Source organism: Eschrichtius robustus, chromosome 2 (genome assembly GCF_028021215.1).
Source record: "Eschrichtius robustus isolate mEscRob2 chromosome 2, mEscRob2.pri, whole genome shotgun sequence".
In the NCBI taxonomy this organism is placed as follows: Eukaryota; Metazoa; Chordata; class Mammalia; order Artiodactyla; family Eschrichtiidae; genus Eschrichtius; species Eschrichtius robustus.
In genome coordinates this window covers 28,404,415-28,426,331 of record NC_090825.1, presented here as the reverse complement: position 1 = coordinate 28,426,331, position 21,917 = coordinate 28,404,415, and the positions used below count along the sequence as shown (strand labels likewise).

The 21,917-nt window shown below is 42.4% G+C and overlaps 1 protein-coding gene across 5 annotated transcripts in view; it reads right to left on the bottom strand.

The window, feature by feature from the left end:
• RAI14 (retinoic acid induced 14) overlaps positions 1-21,917 on the bottom strand; it is a 148,539-nt gene that overhangs the window by 116,086 nt on the left and 10,536 nt on the right. For all 5 annotated transcript variants that reach the window (XM_068535218.1, XM_068535217.1, XM_068535219.1 and 2 more), the window contains one exon: positions 321-403. In XM_068535218.1, the coding sequence (XP_068391319.1) occupies positions 321-356 (36 nt within the window). In that variant the 5' untranslated portion in view covers positions 357-403. The remainder of the gene's footprint in view (positions 1-320; positions 404-21,917) is intronic.

The following is a 21,917-nucleotide window of genomic DNA, read 5'->3' as shown; positions in this document are numbered from 1 at the left end:
GTAGTCTCATTAGAATTTTAAAAGGAATACTCTGGCACTTTATCGAGAATCAAGGGGGGGAAAAAAGATGTTTAATTTGACTGTTCCTTTCTCTCCAAGGCACAGATGCCAGGAGTACAAAAAAAAAAAGTCATTTTCGGAAGCTATACACACAAAGAGCAAGGAACCTAGAACACGCCGTTCACAAAAGCCACCCTGAGCTGGGCCCCAGAGCGCTTCTGGCTTCTGTAGTTGATTAACCCAGCACCTTATCACGGTACGAGGGAGGGTATTGCTTGCTGCCGCCCCAGGAACGTGGGGGGAACAGCCAGACCACTTACGTCACTCTTCCTGAACTTGGCTTTCAAGCTCTTCATGTTTAGTCCATTCAGCCTTCCAGAGCTCTAGAGGAGACTTTCAGCACCTAACCAGAGGAAGAAAAGAAGAAATTAAGTATCTAGGTTTCCAAACAAACACTATAGATACTCCCTCCTGAATGGATTAGGACTTCGGGCCATGGGTAGGCGACTGGGGTTGAGTCAGGAAGGTGGTCAGGGTTAAGGGCTGGGAAGTGGTAAAGAACATATGTTATTCCCATTCGTGATACTACCTGGAACCTTCTGACATTTTCAAGTTAACCAAAACTTTAAATTTTATCCCTACTTCCCATTCAAAGTAGAAAAAGCTTAAGTAACTGCTGACCTGTCACTGCACAAAATACAGTATCCACGTGCCTAACTCACTCCTCTCCACACCCTTCACATTATAGTTATACCCTCAGCCTCCTCTGGAAGGGCCACAGTAGTGAAGCATGATAAGGAAAACAGCTCATATTCCAGATGCCATTCATTCCCTATTTATTTTTCTCAGTGTGGCTTCTTTTCTTCCCCCTCCTAGATGCACAGGGCAATGGGTGAAAAATGCAAGAAACAACAAAACCTCCCTCACTGAATACCTCATTCCTCAGGAAGCCACTCAAAACAGTGAAAGACTCCCTCCAGGTCGTCGTGGGACCCAGTGATTCAGAGCCAGAGCTGGAAAAGATTTAAGAAACCACCTCATTTAGGAGGGGTCTGTGGTCCCTTTAGAAAGTGAAGGTAATTTTTGGAGTGACAGTATATATGTACTTTTTTTAAGAGAAGAAAGTTCCTGTTTTCATCAGATTCGGCAAGGGGGTTGTCACCCTTCAAAAGGTAAGACTATTGATCTAGTCTAAGCCCCTCATTTTCCAGAGGTCGAGAACAGAGCCCTCTCAGAGAAGTGAAGAAACCTGTCTGCATTCCCAAAACCTCTGTATGATAAAATTCAAAACCAGACCCCAAAGTCAGACTGATGGTTGAATGCCTTTTCTGCTGCTCTACAGCTTTAAAACTAAAACCCAAAAGTAAACTCCTGTGCTAAAATATGGTACGAACTTGATCTTTTCCATCTTTAAACCTGGAAAATGTACAGTGTGGAACCCTCACGTTTAGGTCAAAAAGGCCAGAAAAATCTATGTGCAAGTTCCCATCACCTAGTAAGTGCTCCAGAAATGTAACTTCAAGCCTCAGTTGACAAAGTGAGAACAGGGGACCATCAACAGTCCTGTCCATTTGAGGACTAAGGAAGGGTGGTCGGATGTTGACCACAGTCGACCATTATTTTTCAAAAGCCTTTCAAGGTCATCATGTTTCTCCACCATCCTTATCATTCTGGACTAAACCGATTTGAGGAAATAGAGCAGGGGAAATGCAAGCAACTGAAAGTCTGGACTCATCCCTCCTCAGGTCTTCATCGACACCTCCAGAAGTGGTCCAGCAGCTCCCTGGCTTCTAATTTGTTTACTTTCATTCTGCTGCCCTTAAGCAGGGCCCTTGGGTGAACAGTATGAAAACCCGGTCATCATAAAGCACCTCAATGACATTAATCTGGAGGCCACACCATTAGGCGGCCTCCCAGTGGTCCCTTTCAATCTTCCCAGCCTCAGCAGGGGTGACAGAATGTGTGTTGCCTTGGAAACCACACACACTGTAATTACACCTTGTTAACTGCCACGTATTTAACCACAGAGAAGGCTGGGCTGGTATCTGAACAGCAAAGTACAGACTCCGAGACAGTGTTTCTGGAGGTTGGCCCCCTCCTTAATCTGAATCAGAAGGACCTGGGGACGGTTTGCTAAATGCAAAAGTCAATGGAAATTGAGTCTCAGGAGCAGGGCCCAGGAACCTCCTTGGTTGAATATTTATTTGGCATACAAGTTTGAGAACCTAGAAATAAGGTACATGAAACAGGAACTCTCCTTATCAAAGTTGCGCTGGTTTATAAAGCAGCCCTTCTTCATGTCAAAGCAAACCACCTTTGATGAATCCGAGTAGAAATAATGATAATCAGATGTTCCCAACCTGTCACTGGCTCATGGTTCTCCATCAAAAGTAGCTAGAAAATGGAAATCGCCCTTTAAGTTCAATTCCTTCCACCCTCTGGGTGAAGTGCTAATAACCAAGAAAAGAGGCCAAATCCATGCAGCAGGAAAAGAAGCAAAGAGAAACCCAGGCTTAGATAATCCACAAACTGTGTAGCCCACCAAGGTGGAACCACCCAAAGCATTCCTTCAGGCAAGAACACAATGTCTTAGGCGAAGTTGGGTCGGATTTTTGTTTGAGGTCACGTTGTGGGGAGGGGGGGGGGCGGTGTTCATGGGTGTGGTGCTAGTTTTTTTGGCTGTTTGTCTTTGTGTCCGCTGCCCCCCCAACCCACCCCCAGCATGGCAGTGAGAAGTATGCAAACGAACAATTAAGAGGATTAAGTAAATAAAGCAAGTAATTCCAAAAATTCCCAGGGGGAGGTATTAGCTGTGAAGTGAATGTTTTCCTGGAATCAAGGCTCTGGGTGTGTGAGAGCTGGGTGGTCCAAGAGTATAACTCCAGGATGACAGAGATAGGGGTCAAGGGTAAAGAAGTTCTGGAAACCCACAGAATAGTACCTTCAGAAACAAGAACTGTAGCTGGGGGTAATTCAAGTTAGTAACAGATCACAGCTTTCCCAGTATTGGTAAAAGAACCTAACCCCTGGAAGCCAGGACTAGGGGGAAGTCACCTGCCCCTGAAATGACGCTGGGCTCTGCCTCGATACCTCCTCCTCTTCCCCAAGAGGACCCACGAGTCAATCAGCGACTTGCCTTCCTTGGGTCAGCTGGAATCTTACAGCTCTAATTCCCAAATTCAAACTTCCAAAGGCCAGACTGGATAAAGTGACATCTATCAATTTAGCCAGCCTACGCTACTAGCAGTCCTTGGAAAAGTCACTTAATCAAGATGCTTAAATCAAAAGAGCTGCGGTGAAGCCAAATTAATTGCACGGGAGTCTCATTTGAATGGTTCAAAAAGAGGATGAAATGTTTCACGTATATGGGAAAGGGTGTTTGAATCACATTCTCCCCTTTCAAGCATGTCTACCCACTGAGCAGAAATGTTAGTCAGTTTGCTCCCTGCGCAAACCCAGAATAAGTCACTGAAACACAGCTTTGTCACCTGTCATCATGTGATGTCACTCCATCGCGGAGGATGCAGTAGGGCAGAGATGCACAAACGTGCTGCCCTCTCGTCTGAAATACTAGATCCAACAAACGGGGTTTGTTAATCCATTTTCCCTTTAAAAATAATGTAACTCTCAATCAAAGCTTAACATGAGCTACCTTATCTGATATAATTCTAGCCCGAATCAAAAAAGCTTGATATTAGCCTATAGGGCTACAGTATGAACTAATAAGTTAGACTTCTTTGAGTATTAAGAATGGCTTACAATAGATACAGAGTTTCCTTTTGGGGTGATGAAAATGTTCTACATTTACTGCCATGATAGCTGCACAACCTGTGAACGTACCAAAAGCCATTCAATTGTATAATTCAAATGGGCAAGTTGAGGAGGATGCAACTGAACAAAGCTGTTGTTTTTTGTTAAAGTTTAATAATCTCCATTACCTCTCCGATCCTTAGAGTTAAAAAAATTCCAGGTTAGAAACGTCTGGACTGACTGAAGATGAACTTCGAAGGAACAAAGGCTAAACAAGCAGTGCCCTTAGTGCTAACATGTGGTTGCTCCTAGATTCTCTTTATTTAGCCATTTCTCTACCGTAAGCCACCCCCAGCTGAAATGGTTAGGAAAAAACGCTCCTGTCTTCTATCTTCCAACCACTCCTTCTCCCACCCGCCCCCGCTTCCACCCCGACATATGACGCAAAGGTTATTTCATAAGACAACGCTGGCAATTATGTCAGCACATAAGGGTCCTCTTGGAGCTCCAGCCAGGTATTTGGATTCTGTAATCAGAGGTGAGGCTCAGAAATCTGTAATTTTTCTTTTTTTAAACTTGCCAGGTGATTTGGATGCTCAATTAGATTGGGAACCACTGTTCTAGACTCAGTGATACCATACCTATAATTGACACCTTCATTAAAGATAATCTAGAGACATTGTATAAGTAGATATAATAGACCAACATTTTCGAGCACTGACTGAATCTTTCAAAATATTGTGTGGGGTGAGAGGGGAGCCCTCTACACTAAAATCTAGGAGAGAAACTAGCAGGTTACCCATGGCCACTAAGAAACAATATGAACTCGCAAAGGCATATGGCAGTGGTACACACATGTACATTTTCCTGAATCACAGGAATGTACCAGCATCCAAGATGCCATACCCCAGGATTCAAGGGCAGTGGTTTAAAACAATTCCCTGTGAATCACCACAGCATTAGAGGAGCAGAGTGAATAAGTGTCCTCACTCTAACTCATCCGTCAGTCGTGGAATTGTGGAGGTAACTCCACGGAATCCTCAGTAACACCAGAACACTAACGTGTACCCCAGACAGGCTTCAGGATTTTTTCTTCCAAGTGAAAAGAACATCAGACTTAAAATCCAAAGCACTGAAGAGGACATTGAACCAATGCAAGAAACTAAAATTAAAATACTTCTCGCCTTGTCAGCATCTACTACCTCTTCCCCCTGAAGTACCTGTTTTCTCAGACAATCATCTCTCTCCCACAAACATGGAATTTGAACCAAAAGCTATGAACGCTCAATGCTCTCAATCTGGCAAGACAAATACTATAAAAGGTAACTCCCCAAGGAGCAGTTTGGATGGCATGACAGGCTCTCTCATCAGGGACATCTTTATCTGGAGAGAACTTTCACAGCATCAGAGAAGTCTTCACCATAGGGGTAGGGTCTAAGTGGCTATAAAGGAAACTCAGGATTTGGGCAAGCTGATGAGAAAAGGGCACCTTGTCAGGCCTTTCCCGCAAGATCGGGCATACCCATCTGAGGTTTCCCAGGCAAGGGTCAGACACCTGTCCAAGCTCTGCCAGCAGTCCTAGAAGCTTCTCTCAGAAGGCTGTGTAGGTATGGTGGGAAGCATTGCAAAGTTCTCTCCAAAGATCCTACCCCAATCTCCACACACCCTGACCCTTTTAGACCTTGGATGTGAGCGAGGGGTTCAAGAGTCCCAATACCAATTTTGGACAAATCTGAAAATGTACATCTCAGGCTGTTTACGTTGGAATGGAGGATTTTCAGGGTAGAGTTTTCATTTTGCTTATTACTCGGGTGCTAGCCATTGGCATAAAATCGGTAAGTGTTTCCTGACGGAATGTGTAGGACAAAGATACGGGTCAGGTGCCTGGGTAGCCTTTAGACTTTGCCCTTGACCTCAGCAAGGCTCTCTTTGGTCCCAAATGGACTGGGTTAGCTGTACTGGGGTTTGAGTAAACTCCGTGATCAGTTTTCACATCTACATGTGAAAACATTAAGAAGCTAAAAAAAAAAACAAACAAACCAAAACCACCAACTCATTTGGCCTATGAATCTTACCAGGTTGCCCCTCCCTTTCCCGTCCTGCCTGCCTCTCCTCTCTCATGGCTGTGCTCCCCCCGGCTGCATCTCCCTAACCACATGCTGAGCTCAGCCAAGGGAGCTGACCATTTCGGTAATGGAATGTAGGAGTCAACAGAGAGCAAGGACCATCCACTAGAATCCTGGGGGCAAGCGCTTAGGATAGAGATTTTATCAGCCTGATACAAAGCAGGCCAAGGACTCCGCCAAATCTACATGCCCGGTCTATTATTATTGCATGAGATTCTACCACTTCCAGTCAGGGAGCTTCTCAACAAGGAAAAAGTCCATCCTGGCCACGCCCAAGTCTTCACCACTAACCTCAGCAGGACTCTCTGCGCGGTCCACACTCAGCAGAAGTTCACCGAGGCTGAGAGAAAGGATGAGCGACCAAGCACTGAGTGTCAAATTGGAAGCACAAAGATAGAACAGACGTTTCATTCCAAAGTAAGCGGCCAGTCCAGGACACATATTTTCAAAGGATTTAGCTGAAAACTGGTAACAGGACTCTCAAACCTTCACTCACATCCGGGGTTTAAAAGGATCGGAGCACGTGGAGAATGGGGGAGGATCTTTCTTCAGAGAGAACTATGCAGTGATTCCCATCACGCCTACTCAACCTCACCAGAAAGGCCTACAGGACCCCTTGGAGAGACTGGACAGGGGTGTCTGATCCTTGCCTGGAAAATCTAAAAGGTGGGAGAGAAACTGGCCTAAGCTGTGAGGATGGGAAAAAAAGGAGCAGCGGCTGCTGGGCTGTGATCAGCCTGAACGCTGGAGTTTATCTGAGCACAGATGTACGCCTCCTGTAGACCAGATGTAGACAATTCATGAGAGACGGTAGTAAGCTGTCGTGGATCCTGTCTAACAGAGTGGATTAGAGGGTGAAGAGAGCAGGGAGAAGCTGATTCCCAGACAGAGAAGCAACAAAGCAGAGGTGAGTACATCACCTGCATCGAGGGAATCAGAGGGGTCCCCAGTGATGGTCCAGGAGTGGAACAAGGAAGGGGAGAGGGATCTCCAAAACCCTCCTCTACTGGTTTGCTAGGGGTGCCATAACAAAGTAGCACAATCTGGTGGCTTACGCAACAGAAATCTATATCCTCACAGTTCTGGAGGCCAGAAGTCCAAAATCAGGGTAATACCAAGGCTGATTTTGATTTTATTCTGAAGCCTCGCTCCCTCATTGTAGATGGTTTTCTTCTCCCATTGTTTTCACACGGCCTTCCCTCTTTGTGTGTCTGTGTCCTACTGTCTTCTTATGAGGACACCAGCCACACCCATATACCCCTATTTGCCTTAATCACATCTTTAAAGACCCTATGTCCAAATACAGTCACATTCCGCAGTACTAGGGGTTAGGGCTTCAACATATGAATTTTAGGAGGACACAATCCAAACCATAATTCCCCCCAAAAGACCCCAAGAGCGAGAGTCAGCTCAAAACATCTATCAGGTTCAGAGAGGACAGCACTATCTTGCTATGTACTGTCAAGTAAGAAATTTCTTATCCCTCTTACTTCGCATCTCCCCACTCCAACCCCCGGTTTACCACTGCAACCCTGGGGGGGCGTGGTGGGAACAAAACATGACCGTTAGATGAAGGCAGTAGAAGAGCAGGAGAAAGCAGGGAAAGAAAGAAAAGGAAAGATATTTTCTTTTAAATCATATTTGAAATTTTAATTTTTATTTGAAATCGGGCATTCCAAATTCTAAACTAAGAGTATTTAGCAATTGAAACTGACCGTAGAATTTTTTAAAAATCTAATCAGAAAACTTATAGATTTCATCGAGAAGCAAGAGATAGACTCACTTCACTGAATAAATTTTAAAGTGTTAGTGGGACACAAACAAAGCTGCTTTATGATCACATCTTAGGTGTCTTATTTATTCAGTAAAGATACATATAAATAAATGAATGAATGAGTCAACACACACACAAACTTTACTAAGCATTAATTATGGGCTAGATGCTTTCACATATGTCATCTCTTTTATGAATTCACTAAGGTGCAGGTGTGTTAAAAGATTGCCCAGATGTAAGGAAGAGGGAAAGGTAAGAGGGGAAAAAAAGACATAAGCAATTGCTTCATTTTGGCAATGAATCTTTTCTAAAATACTCCAATATCTTACTTCCTCCCTCCAAAAAATGATCACATTCTTCTAAAACTGTAAATGCCATTCAGATATTGTATCATAATAATCATGAAGTAAAACGCTTAAGAACATTAATCTCCCTCCCTATATTCACAACTTGCCTTTATCCGGGGATGACATTTCTTTTGAGAAACAAATACATCATTCTTCTTTAAAAATAAAACCTGCCATCAACCAGGACCGATCTTGGTCCATGAATCAGTCAGAGCCACCAGCACTGATACGAAATTGGCCAGGGCTCTGGCAACACTACTATCTGGGCTGTCAAATCTGCTGCTCACATGCTCTGATAAGCCTACCAAAGGAAAGCCCCAAGGTTACCTCGTGCCCTAAATCCATCCCATTTAAAAAGCATGGGCTTAATCAAAACAAGCTACCTCTGGAATATAAAAATCACTCTAGGACTAAGAAATTCCATGTGATTATCCCTCATGTTGAGGTTATTTTTTTTATTAATTCATTTATTTATTTGTTTTTTGGCTGCATTGGGTCTTCGTTGCTGCGCACGGGCTTTCTCTAGTTACGGCGAGCGGGGACTACACTTCGGTGCAGTGGCTTCTCTTGTTACGGAGCACTGGTTCTAGAGTGCAGTTTCAGTAGTTGTGGCGCACGGGCTTAGTTGCTCCATGGCATGTGGGATCTTTCTGGACCAGAGCTCGAACCCGTGTCCCCTGCATTAGCAGGCAGATTCTTATCCACTGTGCCACCAGGAAAGTCCCTGAGGTTATTTTTTAAGATGATCTCTAAAATGCCGTTCCTAGTGTACGTTTCCAAATCTTTAATGCTGGTGTCAACAGCTCTGTCGAAACACACCATGTGTCCATCTCTCAAGCAAAAAAGCTGCCCTGCACACACCTAGTAATCAACCCGAAACGGCAAGCATATGTGCTAAGCACGTTACCTTCTTCATCTCAAGTCCATTCCTTGGCTTTCCCCCATCTTAAGATCCAAAAGAACCAATCAAGTTTAAAAACACAGGGTATGGGACTTCCCTGGTGGCACAGTGGTTAAGAATCCGCCTGCCAATGCAGGGGACACGGGTTCGAGCCCTGGTCTGGGAAGATCCCACATGCCGTGAAGCCTAAGCCCGTGTGCCACAACTACTGAGCCTGCTCTCTAGAGCCTGTGGGCCACAACTTCTGAGCCCACGGGCCACAACTACTGAGCCTACGAGCCACAACTACTGAAGCCCGCGCGCCTAGAGCCTGTGCTCCGCAACGAGAAGCCCACGCACTGCAACGAAGAGTAGCCCCCACTCGCCGCAACTAGAGAAAGCCGCACACAGCAACACAGACACAACACAGCCAAAAATGAATAAATAAATTTACATTAAAAAATAAAAGACAGGGCCACCCCGCAAACGTTACTAGTTAAAATACAAAATGTGGAAAGCAAACAGTTACTGTGGCAAGCAGTTTGGCAGCTTCTTAAGTTAAATATAAATTTACCATTCAACCTGGCAATTACACTCCTATGTATCTTGCCAAGGGAAATGAAAACACGTGTCCACACAGAGATTTGTACATGAATGTATAGCAGCAGTATTCATAATCGTGAAAAAGTGGAAACAACTGAAATATCCATCAATTAGGTACACAAAATGTGGCATTTCCACACAGTGGAATGCAGTACTTTCCAGCACCAAAAAGGAACAAAGTGTTTATACATGCAGCGCAAAACCATTGTGCTAAGTGCAGGTCAGACACAGAGGCCACATATTGTAAGATTCCATCTGTGTGACATGTCCAGAACTGGCAAATTTATAGACAGGAAGTAGATTAGCAGTTGTCTAGGGCTGGGAATGGTAACAAGGAGGGACTGCAAATGAGCATAAGGGCTCTTTCTGGGGATGAGAGAGGAGCTTTAAAACTCAATGGTGGGAGAGGAGGAACCAAGACGGCGGAGTAGGACGTGCTCTCACTCCCTCTTGGGAGAACACCAGAATCACAACTAGCTGCTGGACAATCATCGACAGGAAGACACTGGAACTCACCAAAAAAGACACCCCACATCCAAAGACAAAGGAGAAGCCACAATGAGATGGTAGGAGTGGCGCAATCCCAGTAAAATCAAATCCCATAACTGGTGGATGGGTGACTCACAGACTGGCGAACACTTATACCACAGAAGTCCACCCACTGGAGTGAAGGTTCTGAGCCCCACGTCAGGCTTCCCAACCTGGGGGTCCGGCAATGGGAGGAGGAATTCCTAGAGAATCAGACTTTGAAGCCTAGTGGGAATTGATTGCAGGACTTCGACAGGACTGGGGGAAACAGAGACTCCACTCTTGGAGGGCACACACAAAGTAGTGTGCGCATCGGGACCCAGGGGAAGGAGCAGTGACGCCGGGGGAGACTGAACCAGACCTACCTGCCAGTGTTGGAGGGTTTCCTGCAGAGGCAGGGGTGGCTGTGGCTCACCGTGGGGACAAGGACACTGGCAGCAGAAGTTCTCGGAAGTACTCCTTGGCGTGAGCCCTCCCAGAGTCTGTCATTAGCCCCACCAAAGAGCCCAGGTAGGCTCCAGTGTTCGGTTGCCGCAGGCAAAACAACCAACAGGGAGGGAACCCAGCCCCACCCATCAACAGTCAAGTGGATTAAAGTTTTACTGAGCTCTGCCCACCAGAGCAACAGTCAGCTCTACCCACCACCACTCCCTCCCATCAAGCCTCTTAGATAGCCTCATCCACCAGAGGGCAGACAGCAGAAGCAAGAAAAACTACAATCCTGCAGGCTGTGGAACAAAAACCACATTCACAGAAAGATAGACAAGATGAAAAGGCAGAGGGCTATGTACCAGATGAAGGAACAAGATAAAACCCCAGAAAAACAACTAAATGAAGTGGAGATAGGCAACCTTCCAGAAAAAGAATTCAGAATGACAATAGGGAAGATGATCCAGGACCTCGGAATAAGAATGGAGGCAAAGATCGAGAAGATGCAATAAATGTTTAACAAAGACCTAGAAGAATTAAAGAACAAACAGAGATGAACAATACAATAACTGAAATGAAAACTACACTAGAAGGAATCAATAACAGAATAACTGAGGCAGAAGAACGGATAAGTGACCTGGAAGACAGAATGGTGGAATTCACTGATGCAGAACAGGATAAAGAAAAAAGAACGAAAAGAAATGAAGACAGCCTAAGAGACCTCTGGGACAACATTAAACGCAACAACATTCACATTACAGGGATCCCAGAAGGAGAAGAGAGAAAGGACCAGAGAAAATATTTGAAGAGATTATAGTCAAAAACTTCCCTAACATGGGAAAGGAAATAGCCACCCAAGTCCAGGAAGTGCAGCGAGTCCCATACAGGATAAACCCAAGGAGAAACACGCCGAGACACATAGTAATCAAATTGGCAAAAATTAAAGACAAAGAAAAATTATTGAAAGCAGGGAAAAATGACAAGTAACATACTAGGGAACTCCCATAAGGTTAACAGCTGAGTTCTCAGCAGAAACTCTACAAGCCAGAAGGGAGTGGCATGATATACTTAAAGTGATGAAAGGGAAGAACCTACAACCAAGATTACTCTACCCAGCAAGGATCTCATTCAGATTTGATGGACAAATCAAAAGCTTTACAGACAAGCAAAAACTAAGAGAATTCAGCACCACCAAACCAGCTCTACAACAAATGCTAAAGGAACTTCTCTAAATGGGAAACACAAGAGAAGAAAAGGACCTACAAAAACAAACCCAAAACAATTAAGAAAATGGCAATAGGAACATACATATCGATAATTACCTTAAACGTGAATGGATTAAATGTTCCAACCAAAAGACACAGGCTTGCTGAATGGATACAAAAACAAGACCCATATATATGTTGTCTACAAGAGACCCACTTCAGACCTAGGGACACATACAGACTGAAAGTGAGGGGATGGAAAAAGATATTCCATGCAAATGGAAATCAAAAGAAAGCTGGAGTAGCTATACTCATATCAGATAAAATAGACTTTAAAATAAAGAATGTTACAAGAGACAAGGAAGGACACTACATAATGATCAAGGGATCAATCCAAGAAGAAGATATAACAATTATAAATATATATGCACCCAACATAGGAGCAACTCAATACATAAGGCAACTGCTAACAGCTATAAAAGAGGAAATTGACAGTAACACAGTAATAGTGGGGGAGTTTAACACCTCACTTACACCAATGGACAGATCATCCAAAATGAAAATAAATAAGGAAACAGAAGCTTTAAATGACACAATAGACCAGATAGATTTAATTGATATTTATAGGACATTCCATCCAAACACAGCAGATTACACTTTCTTCTCAAGTGCGCACGGAACATTCTCCAGGATAGATCACACCTTGGGTCAGTCACAAATCAAGCCTCTGTAAATTTAAGAAAATTGAAATCATATCAAGAATCTTTTCTGACCACAACGCTATGATATTAGAAATGAATTACAGGGAAAAAAACGTAAAAAACACAAACACATGGAGGTTAAACAATACGTTTCTAAATAACCAAGAGATCAGTGAAGAAATCAAAGAGAAAATAAAAAAATACCTAGAGACAAATGACAATGAAAACACGATGATCCAAAACCTATGGGAGGCAGCAAAAGCAGTTCTAAGAGGGAACTTTATAGCTATACAAGCTTACCTCAAGAAACAAGAAAAATCTCAAGTATACAATCTAAACTCACACCTAAAGGAACTAGAGAAAGAAGAACAAACAAAACCCAAAGTTAGCAGAAGGAAAGAAATCATAAAGATCAGAGCAGAAATAAATGAAATAGAAACAAAGAAAACAATAGCAAAGATCAATAAAACTAAAAGCTGGTTCTTTGAGAAGATAAACAAAACTGATAAACCATTAGCCAGACTCATCAAGAAAAAGAGGGAGAGGACTCAAATCAATAAAATTAGAAATGAAAAAGGAGAAGTTACAACAGACACTGCAGAAATACAAAGCATCCTAAGAGACTACTACAAGCAACTCTATGCCAATAAAATGGACAACCTGGAAGAAATGGACAAATTCTTAGAAAGGTATAACCTTCCAAGACTGAACCAGGAAGAAATAGAAAATATGAACAGACCAATCACAAGTAATGAAATTGAAACTGTGATTAAAAATCTTCCAACAAACAAAAGTCCAGGACCAGATGGCTTCACAGGCACATTCTATCAAACATTTAGAGAAGAGCTAACACCCATCCTTCTCAAACTCTTCCAAAAAATTGCAGAGGAAGGAACACTCCCAAACTCATTCTATGAGGCCACCACCACCCTGATACCAAAACCAGACAAAGATACTACAAAAAAAGAAAATTACAGACTAATATCACTGATGAATATAGATGCAAAAATCTTCAACAAAATACAAGCAAACAGAATCCAACAACACATTAAAAGGATCATACACCATGATCAAGTGGGATTTATCCCAGGGATTCAAGGATTCTTCAATATATGCAAATCCTTCAATGTGATACACCATATTAACAAATTGAAGAATAAAAACCATATGATCATCTCAATAGATGCAGAAAAAGCTTTTGACAAAATTCAACACACATTTATGATAAAAACTCTCCAGAAAGTGGGCATAGAGGGAACCTACCTCAACATAATAAAGGCCATATACGACAAACTCACAGCAAACATCATTCTCAATTGTGAAAAACTGAAAGCATTTCCTCTAAGATCAGGAACGAGACAAGGATGTCCACTCTCAGCACTATTATTCAACATAGTTTTGGAAGTCCTAGCCATGGCAATCAGAGAAGAAAAAGAAATAAAAGGAATACAAATTGGAAAAGAAGAAGCAAAACTGTCACTGTTTGCAGATGACATGATACTATACATAGAGAATCCTAAAGATGCCACCAGAAAACTACTAGAGCTAATCAATGAATTTGGTAAAGTTGCAGGATACAAAATTAATGCACAGAAATCTCTTGCATTCCTATACACTAATGATGAAAATTCTGAAAGAGAAATTATGAAAACACTCCCATTTACCATTGCAACAAAAAGAATAAAATACCTAGGAATAAACCTACCTAGGGAGACAAAAGACCTGTATGCAGAAAACTATAAGACACTGATGAAAGAAATTAAAGATGATACCAACATATGGAGAGATATACCATGTTCTTGGATTGGAAGAATCAATATTGTGAAAATGACTATACTACCCAAAGCAATCTACAGATTCAATGCAATCCCTATCAAATTACCAATGGCATTTTTTACAGAACTAGAACAAATCATCTTAAAATTTGTATGGAGACACAAAAGACCCCAAATAGCCAAAGCAGTCTTGAGGGAAAAAAACGGAGCCGGAGGAATCAGACTCCCTGACTTCAGACTATACTACAAAGCTACAGTAATCAAGACAATATGGTACTGGCACAAAAACAGAAACATAGATCAATGGAACAAGATAGAAAGCCCAGAGGTAAACCCACACACCTATGGTCAACTAATCTATGACAAAGGAGGCAAAGATATACAATGGAGAAAAGACAGTCTCTTCAATAAGTGGTGCTGGGAAAACTGGACAGCTACATGTAAAAGAATGAAATTAGAACACTCCCTAACACCATACACAAAAATAAACTCAAAATGGATTCGAGACCTAAATATAAGACCAGACACTATAAAACTCTTAGAGGAAAACATAGGAAGAACACTCTTTGACATAAATCACAGCAAGATCTTTTTTGATCCACCTCCTGGAGTAATGGAAATAAAAACAAAAATAAACAAATGGGATCTAATGAAACTTCAAAGCTTTTGCACAGCAAAGGAAACCATAAACAAGATGAAAAGCCAACCCTCAGAATGGGAGAAAATATTTGCAAACGAATCAAAAGACAAAGGATTAATCTCCAAAATATATAAACAGCTCATGCAGCTCAATATTAAAGAAACAACCCAATCCAAAAATGGGCAGAAGACCTAAATAGACATTTCTCCAAAGAAGACATACAGATGGCCAAAAAGCACATGAAAAGCTGCTCAACATCACTAATTATTAGAGAAATGCAAATCAAAACTACAATGAGGTATCACCTCACACCAGTCAGAATCGGCATCATCAGAAAATCTACAAACAACAAATGCTGGAGAGGGTGTGGAGAAAAGGGAACCCTCTTGCACTGTTGGTGGGAATGTAAAGTGATACAGCCACTATGGAGAACAGTATGGAGGTTCCTTAAAAAACTAAAAATAGAATTACCATATGACCGAGCAATCCCACTACTGGGCATATACCCAGAGAAAACCATAATTCAAAAAGACACATGCACCCCAATGTTCATTGCAGCACTATTTACAATAGCCAGGTCATGGAAGCAACCTAAATGCCCATCGACAGACGAATGGATAAAGAAGTTGTGGTACATATATACAATGGAATATTACTCAGCCATGAAAAGGAACGAAATTGAGTCATTTGTTGAGACGTGGATGGATCTAGAGACTGTCATACAGAGTGAAGTAAGTCAGAAAGAGAAAAACAAATATCGTATATTAACGCATATATGTGGAACCTAGAAAAATGGTACAGATGAACCGGTTTGCAGGGCAGAAGTTGAGACACAGACATAGAGAACAAACGTATGGACACCAAGGGGGGAAAACCGCGGTGGGGTGGGGATGGTGGTGTGCTGAATTGGGCGATTGGGATTGATATGTATACACTGATGTGTATAAAACTGATGACTAATAAGAACCTGCAGTATAAAAAAAACAAACAAAAAAAACTAATACTAAACTTTCTTTGGGTTATTTGTATGGAAATATGTTAATATAAATGTTTCAGACATTACATGAAATTTCTAAAAGTCTTCTGTGTTCTCATATAATGTTATAAGTCATAATTCTAGTTATTACTTTAAAATGTATATCTCAGAAATAACTAAATTTCCTTGTTAATTGCATTATTATGAACTTTCATCAAATCTTTAACCGTGGTCATTTTTAAGTCTTTTGTCATTTACAGAGAGTTCTGGGTGTACTCTGATGCTTTTGCAAAAATGTTCCTATAAAAGGGTTTCATCTTCAAGGAATTCATGGAAAAGACTCTGACAAGTACAGGTTTCTGGTAACTGACTATACTGCTGAACTGAATGAATAAGCATTTTCAGAACTCTAATGGAAAACTGATGAATTCATAAAAGTTCTAACAAAAGATCAAGATGAAATAAAAAATTAATTACATGGGACTGAGTGAACTGATGAGGATGATTATAATTTTTGTGACTTTCCGTTTGAATAAAAAAAAAAAAAATCCCAGAAGGACTCAGAGGCAAAAAATATACAAATCAATTTTCACTGCAAAGTAAAGGAGCTGTTACAGTGGAGGATTACTGGACTGAATGTCAATATTATGACATAGTATGAGTGTGTTTCGTGTTTGGTAATTGCAATCACTGTTGCTTTTGTTGTGGTCATCCATTTACAATGCTTGGTGTCAGTTTATTTATCTCTTGTAAAAATAAAATACAGTGTGTGTGTGAAAAAAAAAACCCTCAATGGTGGTGATGATTCCACGCTATAAATTTACTAAAAATTGAACAGTACTGTATACTAAAAATGGTGAATTTTGTGGAATGTAAATCATACCTCAATGAAGCTGTTTTTGAAAAGACGAAATACAAAAAGTCAAAAGGAGGTCCATATGCAACGTTGTTAGGTAGTGAGAAACATCTTTAGAGTGAAAGGGTAGCTCCTTGGATGGTTATATTTGATTCCCAAAGGTTGGCTTACCATGATGTCATCGGTTCTTTGACTCGGTTTTAAAATGGTATAACTTGGACTCTCCACATTCTAGAATGTAGGAAATGTCATTTACGATGACCACAATGGTTCTGATGAATCCCCACCCAGTCATCCAGTGCCTCAAATACTTTTGAGAATAAGGGATAAATAAGTTAATAACATGGATTCTACGAACTCTGATACCCTAGGAGCAGGAGTGGGGGAGTAGATGGAGAGCACAATGATTATTTCTGCTGCCCCAGCTACCATGTTTGGATGTCATTCGAACATCATGTATTCATAAATCATATAGTCTCATCTCCAGTCCAACAGGGACGGGGTCCCTGCTCACTTGAAGGCAGGTCTCCGCATTTTCTCTAACGTAACGTGTTACCATGCACGCTGTCTGACCTGTGATCCTCTGTGCCCACCTTCTTCTGACAACTGCACTCCTCTTCTAGAAAACTGTCCTCCTACCCCTGCCTCCCCATCACCACTCCAACCAGGTTATGTTCTGACTGTAGCTGTTCCCTAGAGATGGGAATGTGTCCTTAGCAAGGCTATTCAGACACCCTCCCTGGGATTTTTGGGGGTGGGGCGGGGAAGAGGAGGGGGAAAGAGAAGGGGGAAATAGAAGAGGAAGGGAAAAGAGAAGGAAGTGGAAGGGGGAAGAAAAAGGGAAGACAAGACCTTCCTCTCTGGCAGAGAAACTGGAAAAATGTGAGCCTGGCGGCTGCCCAAGACTCAATCCTAACCGAGCACAGAAAGCTGGTTTGAGGGAGGGCACCAGGAAGGCCCCTGATTCCAGGGATCCCAGAGGCCCTGACACCCTTTTAGCACAGGATTTGGCATCACATGAGCCAAGGCGCTCCCCCTTCTTTCCTAAGCTAGTTCAAGTTGAGTTTCCGTCACTTGCAATCTAAGAGTACTGACAAATCCTTTGGTGCCTTGTCACCTAGTCGATCTTGCTCAGGCACAAAATGCCTGAGATGCCACCTCAGATGCCGCCATAAAAGAGGAGCCTAGAACCTCAGCAGTACTGCTGCAGCTTGCATTTCTGTCTGTTCGGCTCATTTCTGCAGTCAGTAGCTCAATTCACTTCATGAACCTATGGAACTGAAATACACACTCTCCAGAGTTTAACTGGGCTGAATACAATGGGGGGACCTATGAGGTCCCCTCGGAACCCACAGGTTAGGGAGGGCATATTGATCACTCATTTGTTTGGCTGTTAGGTGCTCCTTGATCTGGCAGCACCGCCTCACCCACTGCCACCTCCAAGCACTCCGTTCTTTCTTCACCACAGAAGACCTGGCCAGCAAGCCCCACCTTCTGGGCTACTTTCATCCTGAAAATATGAATAGCTCTTTGGCTCTCCTACAGGAACCAGCCAACAAGGAAAACAATCATGAGTAACTGGAAATGAATAGCATTAGACTTTTAAAAACCCTCACGAAATAAAAAGCCATCCAAACAGCTGGGTCTTGGAGGGACCCAGTGCTGCGGCTAAGGATGAAGAAGGAAACTTCAGGACAGCTGGGGACAAGGAGAGAGGGGCAGACAGCGGGGGAGCTGCCCTGGAGTAGGGGGTTGCAACGCTGGGGTTCAGCTGGACCAGGAGACCTCGCGGCCCAAGGATAATGCTTGGAGCAGTTAATCCTTGAATATCCCTCTCACTCACGCTAATTTATTCTAAACAAGACACCTGGAAGAGAAGCCCAACACAGTGGTTCAGTCACCACGGCTTCACTCCCCAGGAGCTATGCCAACCTGGATTTGCCACACTACTGTCCTGGCAGCGCAAATGGAAAAGCCTTCCAGATCCCTTCCATTAGAAGCTCCAGACTGCTCCATGCCTGTGCTCTGTGGGGTGCCTAGAACCGCCTGCCCAATGAACACGAACTCCTGTTGACTGAATTTGATACCCTGGACCTTCTACCTTTCAATTTTCAACGCTTTGTTGTGTTTAGGGATAAGAAGAAAACAGCATTAGCATAAAGGATGGGGAATGCTTCTATCAACTGCTACAAAGATTTAAAACACTCTCCCCCCCCACCCTGGGCGCCACGCATATCCACAAACTCACAGAGCTTGCACGTGATCCTACGAGGGTCTACAGAGTACAAATATCGTGCCTACTCAAGAACTTGCAATTTAAGAGGAAAAATAAGAAACCTATACTGTTTTATTTACTCATATACACTGAATACCAACTCTGGGCCAAGTACATAGGGGATGCAGAAATGGGGCCCATACACAATCCCTGCCTACAAGAAAGAAAAATAGGCCCATGTAGATGAATGCATTTGCATGAAAGCAGAGAGAGACAGACTTGTAAACCAAGAACACAAATATCCATTATTCCATGTGTAATCAGTTTGTGATGAAGCTTTTGAGCTACTGTACTTCTCTAAGGAAACACTGAAAGCTAAGGGCAAAATTCCAGATAACTGGGTAGAGATGCAGGGAAGCTTAATCAAGCATCCATCTATTGAGGGCATTCTACGTGTCAGGTGGTTACTGGGGTTACGGGACCTACAATGACATATTACTTAGACCAGTGCTGTCTAATACTGTAGTCATTAATCACACGTGGCCACTGAGCATTTAGAACGTGGCTAGTGCAAGCTGACATGCACTGTAAGTGGAAAATACACAACGGATTTCAAAGACTTACTATGAAAAAAGAATGTCAACTATATCATTAATAGGTTGACTGAATATATGTTGATAGTATTTTGGATAGCCTAGATAAAATAAATTATTACGATTAATTTCATTTGCTTCACTTTCCTTTTTGTGCCTACCAGAAATTTTTTTTTAATAAATTTATTTATTTTATTTATTTATTTTTGGCTGTGTTGGGTCTTCGTTTCTGTGCGAGGGCTTTCTCTAGTTGTGGCAAGCGGGGGCCACTCTTCATTGCGGTGCGCGGGCCTCTCACTATCGCGGCCTCTCTTGTTGCAGAGCACAGGCTCCAGACGTGCAGGCTCAGTAGTTGTGGCTCACGGGCCTAGTTGCTCCGCGGCATATGGGATCTTCCCAGACCAGGGCTCGAACCCGTGTCCCCTGCATTGGCAGGCAGACTCTCAACCACTGCACCACCAGGGAAGCCCGCGGTGGCTTCTCTGTTGCAGAGCACGGGCTCTAGGCGCAAGGCTCCAGAAGTTGTGGCACGCAGGCTCAAAAGTTGTGGCTCAAGGGCTCCAGAGCGCAGGCTTAGTAGTTGTGGTGCACGGGCTTAGTTGCTCCGCGGCATGTGGGATCTTCCCCAACCAGGGCTCAAACCCGTGTCCCCTGCATTGGCAGGCAGATTCTCAACCACTGCACCACCAGGGAAGCCCTAGAAACTTTTAAATGACTTACGGTGGCTTGTATTTGTGGCTTGCTTATATTCTATTAGGCAGTGATGATTTAGATTTTCCTTTCAAGGACTGATGACAGCATCCAATTAACAATACCAGCATTTTCTTATTACTTATAAGGCAGGCACAAAATTAAGAAAAAATGTACATGTTATCATGTTTAATATTCACTTACTACCAAATCATAAAACTTAGATCTAGTAAATCCTGCAAGCTGATAATGGTTGAAAGTTAGTTTAAAAGATTCACTCTGCCACATGAAGAAGGAATGATTAATCAACAATTTTATTTCAAAACTGACAGACTTCTATGCAAACTATTACTCTGTTATATATGGTTCAGAAAACATATCTAGGGCTTCCCTGGTGGCGCAGTGGTTGAGAATCTGCCTGCCAATGTAGGGGACACGGGTTCGAGCCCTGGTCTGGGAAGATCCCACATGCCACGGAGCAACTGGGCCCGTGAGCCACAATTACTGAGCCTGTGCGTCTGGAGCCTGTGCTCCGCAACAAGAGAGGCCGCGATGGTGAGAGGCCCGCGCACCGCGATGAAGAGTGGACCCCGCTTGCCGCAACTAAAGAAAGCCCTCGCACAGAAACGAAGACCCCACACAGCCATAAATAAATAAAATAAATTAATTTTAAAAAAAAAAAAAAAGAAAACATATCTATTTTTCTCTACCAACAGTTGGACAATTTTCCAAAGGATTCAACAGGGAATTTAACTTCTCCTTCATTCTAAGTATCACCATCTTCATCTTAACCACTATGTTACTGCTCTGTGCCTAGATGATGACTGAAACAAGGCAAGTTGTCTGGTGAGACTGAGGAATTTGTTAATACAGTTGGGAAGAGGACTGGTCACGATTAAAGGAAATGTGTCTTTACATTGTCCACATTACCCAAGGATATAAAGAAGGACTAAATGGAGGAATGATAACACAGGGAAACATAGTTATGAACTACACAGAAGATGCCCGGCAGATGTGTTTCAGTGACATATGGGGGCAACCCGTCTTTATAGCTATAGATTACAATGGCAGGTACAATCATATTGGCCAATCTATCAGCAGTTCTTCAGAGGTAGGATGATAAGGAACATGATAACATTAGCAATAGTAATAACAGCCACAATAGCTATCATTTATTTAAATTATTATTTTGCAAAATTTTATTTTACAAAATTTTATTTTATTTTTTTTACTATTTAATTATAAGTGAGTATTATCTCATTTAATGCTCACACCACTTTGAAATTAGATGCTATTGCTTTTATTCTCAGTTTCAAGATTAGGAAATTGCAGCCAAGAAAGTTTACTTAGCCAAAGTGGCACAATTTAAAAATGGAGAAGGCTGGATTCAGATTCAGCTCCCAAGCCCAAAATACAACACTGGGCTGCATATTAGACAACACTAGTAATTAAAAAAAAAAAGTCTGGCCAACAAACCAACCGTTTTACAACTTCAAAAAAATTTAGTTGTCTTTAAAGGTGGAACAGTCCTCAGATCGGCCGCTGGCACATACAGAGCTCCCCCTAGGAAGTCTGAATGGACCAATATGAAAAAAGGCATTCCTTCTGGCTGTCTGTCCTCACAACATTCCTGGGAAAGGTGGCATTTTTATTTCTTTGTCATTTTAACATATGCAGCATACGCATAATGAATAAATCTAATGAACTCACCAGTCAGAAAAATCCTTTTCCATATAGCTTTGCTACAGATACCGAGTCAATAACAGAAAATGTAAAGATAATTACAGACAAGTGAAGTGGCTATTTTTATACTCAGCTGAGCTGGCAAA